At 32.0% G+C, this 12,447-nt stretch overlaps 1 protein-coding gene across 2 annotated transcripts in view; it reads right to left on the bottom strand.

Annotated features, from left to right (window-relative positions):
- LOC129944637 (uncharacterized) overlaps positions 1 to 12,447 on the bottom strand; it is a 173,637-nt gene that overhangs the window by 23,134 nt on the left and 138,056 nt on the right. For both annotated transcript variants that reach the window (XM_056054203.1, XM_056054202.1), the window contains 2 exons: positions 9,374 to 9,634; positions 737 to 1,986 (listed from right to left, as the gene is read on the bottom strand). In XM_056054203.1, the coding sequence (XP_055910178.1) occupies positions 737 to 1,409 (673 nt within the window). In that variant the 5' untranslated portion in view covers positions 1,410 to 1,986; positions 9,374 to 9,634. The remainder of the gene's footprint in view (positions 1 to 736; positions 1,987 to 9,373; positions 9,635 to 12,447) is intronic.

Consider the following 12,447-nt stretch of genomic DNA (forward strand, 5'->3'; position numbering starts at 1 on the left):
CACCAAGGCAGTCAAGAAAAATATCAAAGAAAATCATGTTCAGATTCAAAGATGATGGTATAAAAAAAAAAAAACAAATTGATTTATTTCAATCCTCTCATGATAATGGTAATGACACCCTTGGTAGACATATTTTGTTTCGACAGAAAACAATTTACTTTTGTCACAGAGGCGTTACTACAATTCCTTTTTTTTTTTCTGAACAACCAAATGAATGTGAAAATGAAATCTAAACTTTACACTCACAGAATAACAGAATGATGTCGAACATTTTTCATCCGATAAGTCATAACTAGTCTAAAACTAAAACTTGTGATCCACAAAACTGTTTGTTCCCATACATTGATATGTTGTTTATCAACACACTCATTCATTCATCAAGATATTGAGAGTGCAAATGGAAGCATGTATGTTTGAGTGTGTTGTTGGTTTTTGTGTAACCCATTTCAGAAAAAAATCATATATCCTGTTTCCAAATCCCATTACTATCGTTCGAAAACTATTCTGAAGAATACAAAACTTTCAACACCGCTTCATCAATATCCTTGAGGATAAGATAAGGATAAAGTTTTCGTTATCCCATTTCCAATACCCAATATTGTTTATGGGTGCAGGATTTTCGTATAACTTTGGCTTCAAAACTTTCCCCAAAACACACACACTAAATTGACATCCAAATCTTCTTACTAGGACTAGCTAAGGCACACAAAATGAACAACAACAACTGTGCACTTACCTAAAAGTGTATACGCTAAGAGTAATGTACAAATTCCCAAATTTGTTATTAAGCCTGTCCAAAATGACATGGGCTTCATCGCCGATGGCCTCCCAAAGCAATAACAACAATTTCGTTTCGCTTTGCGACTACTGCTACCGCCGACACCACCACCAGTCGATTTTTTGTTACAACTTGTATTGCTGGTTCCAATGTTTCCACCACTTATTCCAACGGAACTCATGTGTCCCATACCACTAACGCCAACACAACTAACACCGCCACCACTTCCAGCACCACCGACACTGGCACCCATGACTATTGACGGATTCGCATTGTTCATGCTTTTCCCAAGGATAAGTAGGTTGCCATCTGGTAAGCCCGATGTTACACCGACTATGCCGCTGCCAAGACCGATTCCACTTTGGTACTTAAGCAAATTGGAAACTTCGTCACCGTTTGGAGACGTTGTCATTGTCATTGTCATCGTTGTTGTGGACGTCACCGTTGGCGTCGCTGCCGTCGCCATGGCGATGCTATTATTGTTCGAAGTCTTTCCAAGTGTCACATATGCTGGCTCATATTGGTATTGATCGTTTGTTTGTGGAGGTGGTAAGGGCAGGATGCTATGTTGCATTAGTAAAGGTGGTGGAGGAGGTTGTGGGGGTGGGGGTTTCTCACTCATGTTATTCATGATTTAATGATTGCCTTTTTGTACCCTAGATTTCCGTCTTTCTTTAGTACTCTTGTTTGGACTTCTATTGGACTCTTCCTGACATTATTCTTACAAGTTTTACTAGACGATATATTCGATTTGTTGAGGTCTGTGTTACAAACGTCCGCACTTTGACTTCGTATTCTTACTACGTCGTCGTTCTCGTCGATCAAAGACCGAGTTCAATTAATTCTACGAAAAGTTGGTCCTGCGGCGAATATTAATAATGGCTGTATGGTCGTAGTGGCAGCGCCACACCAATACTATACCATCTAACAGCATCTGTGTTGGCCATTATCATTATAACCATCAATTGAATGCAAAAAGTAAGCTGCCGTTGAATGTGCAGTTGTTATACAGACTCCAATACAGTAGCAGTAGGAATTATTGATTCCATGTTAGAAGCCTGATTATTGCTCTTCACTCGTGTTGCCCTTACTTGGTTACTATAGTTGTTCTCCTTTATTTAAGGAATCTGCTCTGGGGAGGATGAAGAGTAAAGTGTGATGACCGCAAGAAATGTCCTTTTCTACAAGGCTGACGGTGTGTTCAAATCCTGAAAGAAGATTACAAAACAGCACATGAAGTCATAAAGAAACATTTTCAATTTTAAGTTTTATTCGTTGGGAATATTATTTGTTTTCGTTCTTCAGTTCGCTAACTTTATTTTTCTTTGGATGGATAAGGAGAAAGAAAATGAAAAATAACACAATAAAAAATAAAATCAAAAAGTAATTTTTGCGGCAAGAACTTTGCAAGCTAAGAAAAGTTATGAGCAATAATTTGTGCTACCCAAAAAGGAGGCAAATATGTATACCTATACATATATATGAACGTGACTAAACGGCTGACAGGGTGTAGAGGCTTGCTGCTCTAAGACCACCACCTAGCAAAGCTCTAGGTGTGTTTATATATTGTATCATTATTATTGTATGTAGTTATAATGAAACAGAGGCGCCTAGTACGCTTCCTTAATTTCTTAGGGTATGTTTGGCCTAAGTGGCCGTGGTATTGTAGTGGGGTTCGTTGAAGAGAAGTGAGGTTAAGGAGAAATAATGCATTTCGGAGAAAATATTTTTAAAGGCACTCTACTCTTTTAAGTGAAAGTAAATAAGCCATTTGTTTTAAGTAGGGTTTTAAGGTTTTAAGATTTTTGTTTTTTGTTTTCTGGGAAGAAAAGTTTCAAAAGCTTGTTATACCTACCTCTTTTTTGGTATTCAAAATAGGACTAAAAATAGAATACTGTTTTCTCTTTCTCCTGCAAAAGAGAATAAAATTTTTCTTCGTAATATTATTTCTAAATAAGGAAGATAAATTGAAGTTAGCTATTTCGGAATATAGAATTTGTTAAGCTCAAAGAAATTTGTGTGAACTTTTTTATTAACCTCATACTCTACTTGACTTTGATTTAAAGTTGTTGATGGAGTTGTCAGAAATGTTGCATAAGGCATTGAAAATTAAACTGATAAATAAAATGGCTTCGAAAAATAATTGCTCATTACTTGAAACGATTGAATTAAAACGTTACCAAAATTTTAATTGAGACGACAGTGATCACGGATTGCTCTCAACTTGAGCTTCCCTACCAACAACAATAGCAAGAGACAGAACCCTCTTCGCACAGGTAGAACTTGCGTAGTAAACATCGCTTACAACAACTTAATTGAACTTGTTAAATATTTACTATTTTTTTGAGGGGCTAATCGAATTAATTAAACCGCGAAAAACTTCAAAAGTTATATTGAAGAACGAGTTAAAAAGTCTCGCATTACCTTTTACGCCTGTAGAAAACCTTTTTGTAAAAGTATGAACCGATTTTATTGTGGTAAGCGCTCAACAAAAAATACAACATCAATAAACTAAAGATAGTTCAAAGCATTGATAGCGTCAACACAACAGGCGCCCTTCGATCCTGCCCAACAGATACATATACCTTAAATAGAATCAAACTGTTGGTTTTCCAAACCAAAGAAACACTTCGATATGATTATCTTTACTAACAGGTCAAAAATGTATAGTATCTAAATGGTGCTTTCTAATTGAGTCGTGCAGCAAAGGCTAAGCAAATAATTTGTATATTAGTATACAATAAGAAACTTTCTTTACTTTGGGAGTTGAATTAGTTTAAATGTATTATAAAAAGTTTTTTAAAAGTGGGTAGCCAATTGCACTGCCAAAACCTCATACAACCTCAAAATGTTGATACAAATAAATACAACAAAAAACAATCTTTCTCGCAACTGTGAAATTAATTCCTGAATTCGGTTTTTTGATCAATTCTGAATCTAACGCAAAAAACCTAAATGGTTTTTTTTTGGTACCTCAAATCCTTTATTGTGGCAAGCAGATAGGTTTCAGAGGGGAAGCATGACTATCATATAGAGCTCACTGTCTTTTAATTTTTTTTAATTTTCTCAGAAACTACAAAACATAAAACCATTCTGTTTCTTGTGTTCGATTCAGATTTGATAGTAACAATGACTATAAACATTCAAAGGTGTCCCGTAAAGCATAGCTAGAACTGAATATGGTAAGAGGCCAGGTAATTATTGTTTTTAGCATTTAAAAATAACCACATCTTATGATAGTCAGTTTTTAGTTAAGAAAAATTAATGGGCATTGCCATTAAATTGCTAAACGTTAATGAATACTTGTAAATTTAAATCGGAAACAGTTTTGAACTTTAATTTTTAAGTTGTATTCAGACAAAAATTTGTTTATTCTCAAACTTACAAAAAAGTTCTGTATTTAACCACACAAAAGTGATGTTCTAAACCAAATAAAATAACCATATTTTATACAAATATTAAAATTTTAGCACTTACTTTTTTATTTTTCATTTTATTATTTTTGTGAATAATATAATCCTTCTTTAGTAATATAATTAATTAGCCTATGTGGCGATCATGTCAATAAACTAACTATAAAGGTTACTAATACCTTGTATGTATTTCGAAGAATTCACTGAACTAGTTAAGAAGAGGAATAAGCTCTTGCATCAAGGAAATTCTCAGTTGCAAGAAGTAATTTTTAATATTCCTGGAGACTTAGTTGAATCTATTTCTACTTGTATTGTATTGAAGTTATAGTAGGTAAATTAAATAGCCGTTTTCTGCAAAAAGGAATTCGACATTCCAAAGACATTTGTTTAGGACGCTCAACCCAGATGAGGAGGAGGGCTTCAATTAATGTCTTCTTCAATTTGGTAATCAAGCAGCCAAATTCTTCTTTCCTTTAACAAATCAGGAATTTGACGAAACTAATATTAAAGAATAAAGTTATTGATGAATGGGCTTCTACAGATTTAAAGAAACGATTACTAGAAAAGGAATACTGTTTAGAGGAAGTTCTAGTTATGTGCCAAGTACACGAGCAGATTGCAAGCCTGACATAGTCGATGGCTATAATTCCTTCGTCAAGTGGTATTAACAGCATTATCCTAAGCATCTTGCTTAGAAATGGCCAATGCGAACACATAGAATGTCATAGATCTGGACAAATCGGTCACTTAATAAGTGTAATTGGAATATATTTACACCTACAGCTGGTATCTATTAGATTTACTTAAAGAGACCCTTTCTATATTGCGTAGTCGTGGAAGTTTATGATCTCACTAATAGGTATTATAAATGCTATAACTGGAGAGAATTGAGGTACGAATGTATATGATGATTTGTACTAATGCAAAAGTTATGTGAAACTACTGCAATTTACTCTTTAATAGACACGAAGGTGATTTAGAAAAGCGTGAGCAAACCACGTTAGAACTGGCCGTGGAGAAAACATAGCGTTTGCTAATGAATTCTTGTTACCTATAGGGTTTGCGTTTAAAACTAAATCATAAGGTATTGGGTACGTAGTAACCGTGGCATAATGGTTAGTGTGTTGGACTGTCATGCAAGGGGTCGTGGGTTCAATCTCTGCGTGTGCCACCTTAAGTTAAAAAAAATAATTTTCGCGGGTACTGCCTCTTGCGAGGAATTGACAAATCCTTCAAGAGTAATTCTTGTCATGAAAAAGTGCTTTCTCAAATTAGCCGTTCGGATTCGGCCTAAAATTGTAGGTCCCTTCCATTCCTGACAACAGTACTCGCACACAGGAATGGTTGAGAGTTGTAAGTCACTACGCCCTGGTTCCCAACGGACTGTTGCGCCACCCAATTTATTTATTTATTCGGTATGATTTCAATGCTTGATATAAAAACATTGTTTGCGTTAGCTTCCCTGTTAACAATGCAACCTCCACAATATTTCTTCCTACTTATCTAATGTATAAAATTCTCCTGTCACAGAGTTAGTTGCCATACTCCTCCGAAACGGCTTAACCAATTTCAATGAAATTTTGCATATACATACATTCGGTAGGTTTGTATCTATTTTTTATATTCCTAAGTGCTATTATTTAATTGCATCAACATCGTACACGGTGCAACGATCTTACGATAGTATTCAGTGACGCTAATGCATAATGAAGCATTAATTGCTATTGAGGATCTGGCATTATCATTGCCAACTTAACACTCAGTCATTTCGGTATGCATTCTACAAATCGAAATGTATCTGATTTAATAGACACTGAATTCAATCGTGAACTACAATACAATACTTTAGAAAGCGCAACGATTGTTGCTCACAATGTCCCACTAATGAATGAAGAACAAAGAACGATTTTTGACCATTTTTGGATGCACCAGGTGGAACTGGCAAAATATTTCTTATTTCGCTAATTCTTGGTAAAATACGACAAATAATCAAATAATGGTATCGCAGTGGCTGTTGCGGCATTTTAATTAGATGGAGGCATAATACCTCATGCGTTGAACAGGACATTGAAAGATATAAAAAACAGACAGACTATTTGGCGGCACTCTGTTACTCTTTAGACACACACTTCCCGTTATTCCACCTTCAACGTACGCTGATGAGATCAACGCGTGCTTAAAATCATCGCCCCTGTGGAGTAATGTTGAAAAAGTACAACTGAAAGTATATATGCGTGTTTAAATGCTTCAAGATCCATCCGCTGAAAAATTCTCAAAACAACTGTTACATATAGGCTGGCAGAAGGAGCAATTGTAGCAGCAAAAAATGTGGATGTCAACGAATTAAATCTCAAGATACAACATTTGTTACCAGTAGACTTGGTGTCATACAAATCTATTAATACAGTTTGTTATGCTACCGAAGCTGTAAATTATTCAACAGAGTTTTTTAACTCATTGGATTTATTAGGCATGCCACCGCATAATTTACAACTGAAGGTTGGATCTCCAGTAATTGTGCTTCGTAATTTAAACCCAATACGGTTGTTCAATGGCACGCGATCAGTAATTAAAAAATTAATGAAAAATGTAATCGGAGCCGTTATTCTAAATGGCAAATTCCGAGGTTAAAATTTACTATAACAGCGAATCATTATTATACCCACAGATGTGGCAATTCAATCCAAACGCCTTTAGTTTTCAATTAGATTGGCATTTGCAATGACTTTCAATAATTCTCAAGGCCAAACGATATCTGTCTGCGGCTTAGATTTGAGACCTTCATGTTCTTCACACGGACAATTATACGTGGCTCACGAGTGGCCAAACCATCCAATTTGTTTGTATTGGCGAAAGAGAGAATCACAAAAAATATTGTACACTCTGTTACATTAAGGGATTAATATGTTTTTTTGTAGTATAGTCATAATTACCGATATTTAGGTCTCTAATTTTAAGGAATTAATTTTTATAAATTAAAAAAAAACGTTGGTGATTTGTTATTTTAATATTTTGTACCGTTTACAGTTCTCTATATCTCTCCCACTTATAAACAACATCTCTACACACTTACAACAAGTAATTGATTCCTAACAAAATATTCTATGGAAATTATTCTTATGACAAAACAACGTACATATGTTAAATGATTATTTTCTAATGTATATATGAAGCACTGTTTTGTCGCTAATGATAATGATATTTTTCAAAAAAATCAAAAAAATCAATCCAAATTGAAGATAGAGTTGTTTTCGGTTAAGATAATCAGGAATTTAAATAAATTAAGGTAAAGATTTTTATTTTGTTAGAAAATAGTCAATTGGATTTAAAACAATTACTAAAAAAGAGGTATGGGATGCAACCCACATTGATAACTTCCCATCCCGACTGTCTATTTGTCTTGCTTAAAATTTTGTAGGTTTTCGTGTTGGGTTCAAAAAGTTGTAGTTGCATTATTCTTATACATTTTAAAATTAACAATCTAGTTTTGTTAACGAGATTTTTACCGGAACAAATTTTTTTTAAGAATTTCAGTAGCATTTCTAGATTTTTTTACAAATTGGATGAACGAAATTAATTTGACTCATATCAAGAACTGGACATCAATTTTTAACAAATTTTTTTCATGAAAAATGGACTCTTGGATTCTTATAAAAACACAACTGAATATCGAAAACAAAATGTTCTGTGAAATAAAAGCTTTTTCAGTCGTAAGTAAATTGTAGTATTGTTTTTTTTTTATAAAAAAAAACTATCAACAACATTATTTAAAAGATAAAAGTAGTTTAAAGCCAATAATCTCAAAGTTTTGAAAAGTTATTTGTGTCCAAAATCAATTTTTAACAACTTTTATTAATTGTTTTGTTTATGTTTTCATTTTTTGTAAAAAAAACTGTCAATTCCATTTTCTAAAAATTTTACTGAATGTTGAAAACAATATTTCTTATAAGTTTAAATCGAAAATCAGTTTTTAACAGCTTTTGTTTAAATTTTATTTCAAGTTTTTATTTTTTGTAAAAAAAACTGTGAATTCGTTTTTTTTTCAAAATTTTACTGAATATTGACAACAATATTTTCTAAAAAATAAAAGTAGTTTAGAGCCAATATCTCAGAGTTTTGAAAAGTTATTTGAGTCAAAAATCTATTTTTACTGAGTTTTATAAATTTGGTTGTTAGGGTTTTTTTTTTGTAAAAAATCTGTCAATTCGATTTTTCTCAAAATTTGTCCGAATGTTGAAAACAATATGTTTCATAAGCCGTAATCTCAAATTTTTGAAAAGATATTTGAGTTGAAATTAAATTTTTATCAACTTTATGCAGGTTTTTATTTTTTATAAAAATAACTGCCAATTCGATTTTACTCAAAATTTTACCAGGTGTTAATTGTTTTAGACATAAAATCATTTTGTATTGGTAAAATTTTTGAGGTGTTTAATTTTTTATAGTTTTTTTTATTTATAAAAAAACGGTTCATTGGATTTTTTTAAGAAAATATTTTTATTTGGTATCACGTTACAATTTATTATAAAAAATTAAATGCAAGTCTCTAGCATTTTTGGTTCGTGAGATATTTAGGGTTAACCAAAATGTTCACCTTTTTTTTAAACTACTATGGTAAAAAAAACCGCCTACGCAATTTTCTTGAGAGCCCTTTCTGCATATCTCTGGTTTATTTATATGTATAATAAAATTTATTTGAAGTCGCTATCTCTGGTTCTTGAGCTATAAGAGCTATAAGAGTGTTTTTCCTCGGTTCTACAAATATAATAATTCACTGTAAAAACTTTGACTAACTATTCTTTTTCCAAACAAATGATACAGTCTCAAAACTAAAAATGTTGGCAGATCTTATTGGCTTCAATTAGTTCTGAACGTCATTAGATTTAACGGGATACACTTTCTCAAAAAGTTTCTTTTTGCCAAGAAAACCTTAATAGTCCCCGTTTTATCTCGAACACCTTCATGCCTAGAACTTAAAGAAGTTTCGAGCAGAAATAAATTTATCATATATGTATGTACATACTTTTGCCAATCTTCTTTTAAAATTTAACATCATTTTAAATGAACAACAAGCTTTTGAAAACCCCCAATTTAAATTGAAAAAAAAAACTCAATTTCTCATAAAGGAATGCTATACAAATGTTTTACTCAATTAACAAAAACATTCTAACTTTCACCTTACCTCTTCTTTCACCTTATTTCCGTCATGCTCATGACCTTAAAGATCCCATTTGCACATGGGGTGCAAAGAGTCAGGCACCTTCTGGCGACCTCCTCACTAAGTGCAGTATACTAAGATCAACATATCTCCTGTTAATTATTTGGGTCCCTCTTCTAATTGCAATAAATTTTCTTCCGTTACTGATGTAAACAGGAACTAAAGCATAGTACCTAAGGTGACTGGTGAGGAACTAAGAAAACGAAATGATACTCAGGACCGGATCTGAAAGGAAAAAAGTATTTGTGTATTAAGGCAACTACTTTCGATGAAATAAAAACTTTCGAATTAAATATTAAACATTTTAATAAGAGTCAACAAATTAACTTAAGGTTGCTTGGAAAATTGTTTGAAATAGTGTCTAGGCAAGGACGTAGTAAAGCCTTTCCATAAATGATGAAGCTCCCTCAGATGAATAGGTCTTGCCCTAATAATATAAGCTGTTTTCTTGGTACGTAATGCCATGGACATTTAAGTAAATTTTAAAGTATAATAATATGTTCAAAAGTATGATGAGCAAGTTAAAGTCTAATTTATTATACTTATTAATTTATTTTTTCTGACAAACAAGTCTGAATCTAGATAAAATTTGGCTGTGTTCGTAACTGTCACACTTAAATAGTATACACTTAAGTTAAGATCAAATTAAAAAAGTTATGCTTATGTCTAAAATAACTGCATAGTTCAGAGTTAACTTATCTTATGAAATGTGAACTATCAATTAAATGAGATGAAATAGTTAAAATGTCACGTCTTCTGGACGTTTTGTAATATGTAGATATATTTTTATTTGGAACTTCCAAGTTGGTTGAAAGAGGTATTTTTTTTTGAAAAATAAGCGAAATAACGGTTTAAACTTCATGGCCACTTACAGCGAACATTATAGATTTTAATTTTCTAACAATCTTAGGCTATTAAGTTTTCTTAATCCAGGACTGCATTAAGTGACTATACACTTTCAACGTAATGTTCAATTTAATAGGAACTATAGGTCGTGACTGCTGCTTTGTTAATTACGACACCAATATTAGATTTTCATCCAAAGGATACACCCTTGTAAGAAGAATTTTCGCACTTATGCATAGTATAGAGTTAAATTTACTTTTCAAGAGATTTATTTGAAGTGAAAGGGAATGCAGTCTAACATTCCTATCCTTTCAAATGAACGTTAAAAGAAAAAGTCATTTCAAACATCAAGAACATCTTTAGATGACTGCGTATCTAGTTCTATGATATGGTATGCCATACGAATGCAAATAAAATTCAAGTGCCAGAAGAGTGGCAGCTTTGAAAATGATTTTATAAGGTCATATACATGTCTATGTTTGAGAATATATATACATAATGTATTTGCTTTGAATAGGTACAAGCAGTAGGTATAATAGAATTTATTTGAATATTCACTCTGTAGACATTGATACATTCACACTCCATTATTATTAACCTTCAATTTGTACACGTGTACTGATACGCTGTACATTTCACAGGGTACATTGCCATCAGAAATGGCAGCGCCTGCTCTTTGCTACATGGGAAAATCATTTGGAGTTAAATTTAATATCAATACATATGTATGGAGTAAACTCAAGCTTAGAGTTGCACATAATGTACAGCCATTGGGATCTTACAGTGGTGCAAATTAAACACAAACTTACACCATTACGTCTGGGTTATACGAACTTGCTCATGTATTAAAAGAATGAGATTACCAATATTTCCGGTTTTATACATTTTAAAATGCAGGTGCAAAAAAGTTTATTTTCAAAAATGTATACGCGAATTTTTTTCAAATTAGTTTTGCATAAATATATACATTTTTTTCATTTTATGCCAAATTTTCAAGCTATCGAATTTCAACAAAAAATGTTTTTTCATATTTTATACATTACATTTTATAAACAACTAGCTTTTACCCGCGACTTCCTCCGCATTACATAGTTTTTTTGTATAGTAGTATGAAAAAACCTGAGCTGTGCCTTTTTTGTATGTATGTTTGAATTGTGCCGATATAGGATGAGGCCATAATAAGTGTGATTGTCATAGGTTAGGTTAATGCATTTTAAGAAGATAGGTCACTGCAATACATTTTTAAATACGACGTGTTTTGTTTTTCCTTCCTTGGCCAGAACGTAAAGATTTTGTGGGTTTGAGATTTATGAGCACGCTACATATAATTGTCTATTGGAAAAACAGTTTTTTCTTTCCTTCCAAATTTACACCTGTAACTTTCAGCGTTTTTCTTTGAGCTTTCCATAGGATTTCATTGTAACGGTTCCGATTTGTCAAATTGAAAATATTGACATTTCTCGACGTTTCAAGGTTATACAGATAATTTTAAATCAAAAAAAACGTTTGTGACATCTGGTAAAAATTTGAAAAAAATCCAATGGATTGTTTTTTATAAAAAATAAAAAACCTAAAAAACATTACTCAAAGTTGATAAAAACTAAATTTTGACTCAAATATTTTTTCAAAAACTTCAGATTAAGGCTTCAAACTTTTTATCTTTTAATAAATATTGTTTTTAACATTCTGTAATATGTTGAGAAAAATCGAATTGACAGTTTTTTATAAAAAATAAAAACCGAAAAAAATAGATAGAAGTTGGTAAAACTTGATTTTCGACCCAAATATGTTTTCAAAACTTTGAGATATTGGCTTTTAACTACTTTTATCTTTTAAAAAATATTGTTGTCAACATTCTTTCAAATTTAGAGAAAAATCAAATTGACAGTTTTTCTTACAAACAATTTAACAAAAGTTTGTAAAATTCGATTTTCGACCCAAATTGAAAATTTGAGATAATGACTTCCAACTAATTTTAACTAATAAGAAATATTGTTTTAAACATTCGGACAAATTTTGAGAACAATCTAATTGACAGTTTTCTTACAAAAAAAATAAAAACCAAACAAAAAACAATACTAAAACTTGGTAAAAATTTACTGTCGATTCATATAGCTTTTCAACAATTAAAAATATTGTCTTCAAACGTTTTTTTTTTGTAAAAATCCAACAGTTCGTTTTATTCATAAGCA

This window comes from Eupeodes corollae, chromosome 2 (assembly GCF_945859685.1).
Source record: "Eupeodes corollae chromosome 2, idEupCoro1.1, whole genome shotgun sequence".
Taxonomy (NCBI): domain Eukaryota; kingdom Metazoa; phylum Arthropoda; class Insecta; order Diptera; family Syrphidae; genus Eupeodes; species Eupeodes corollae.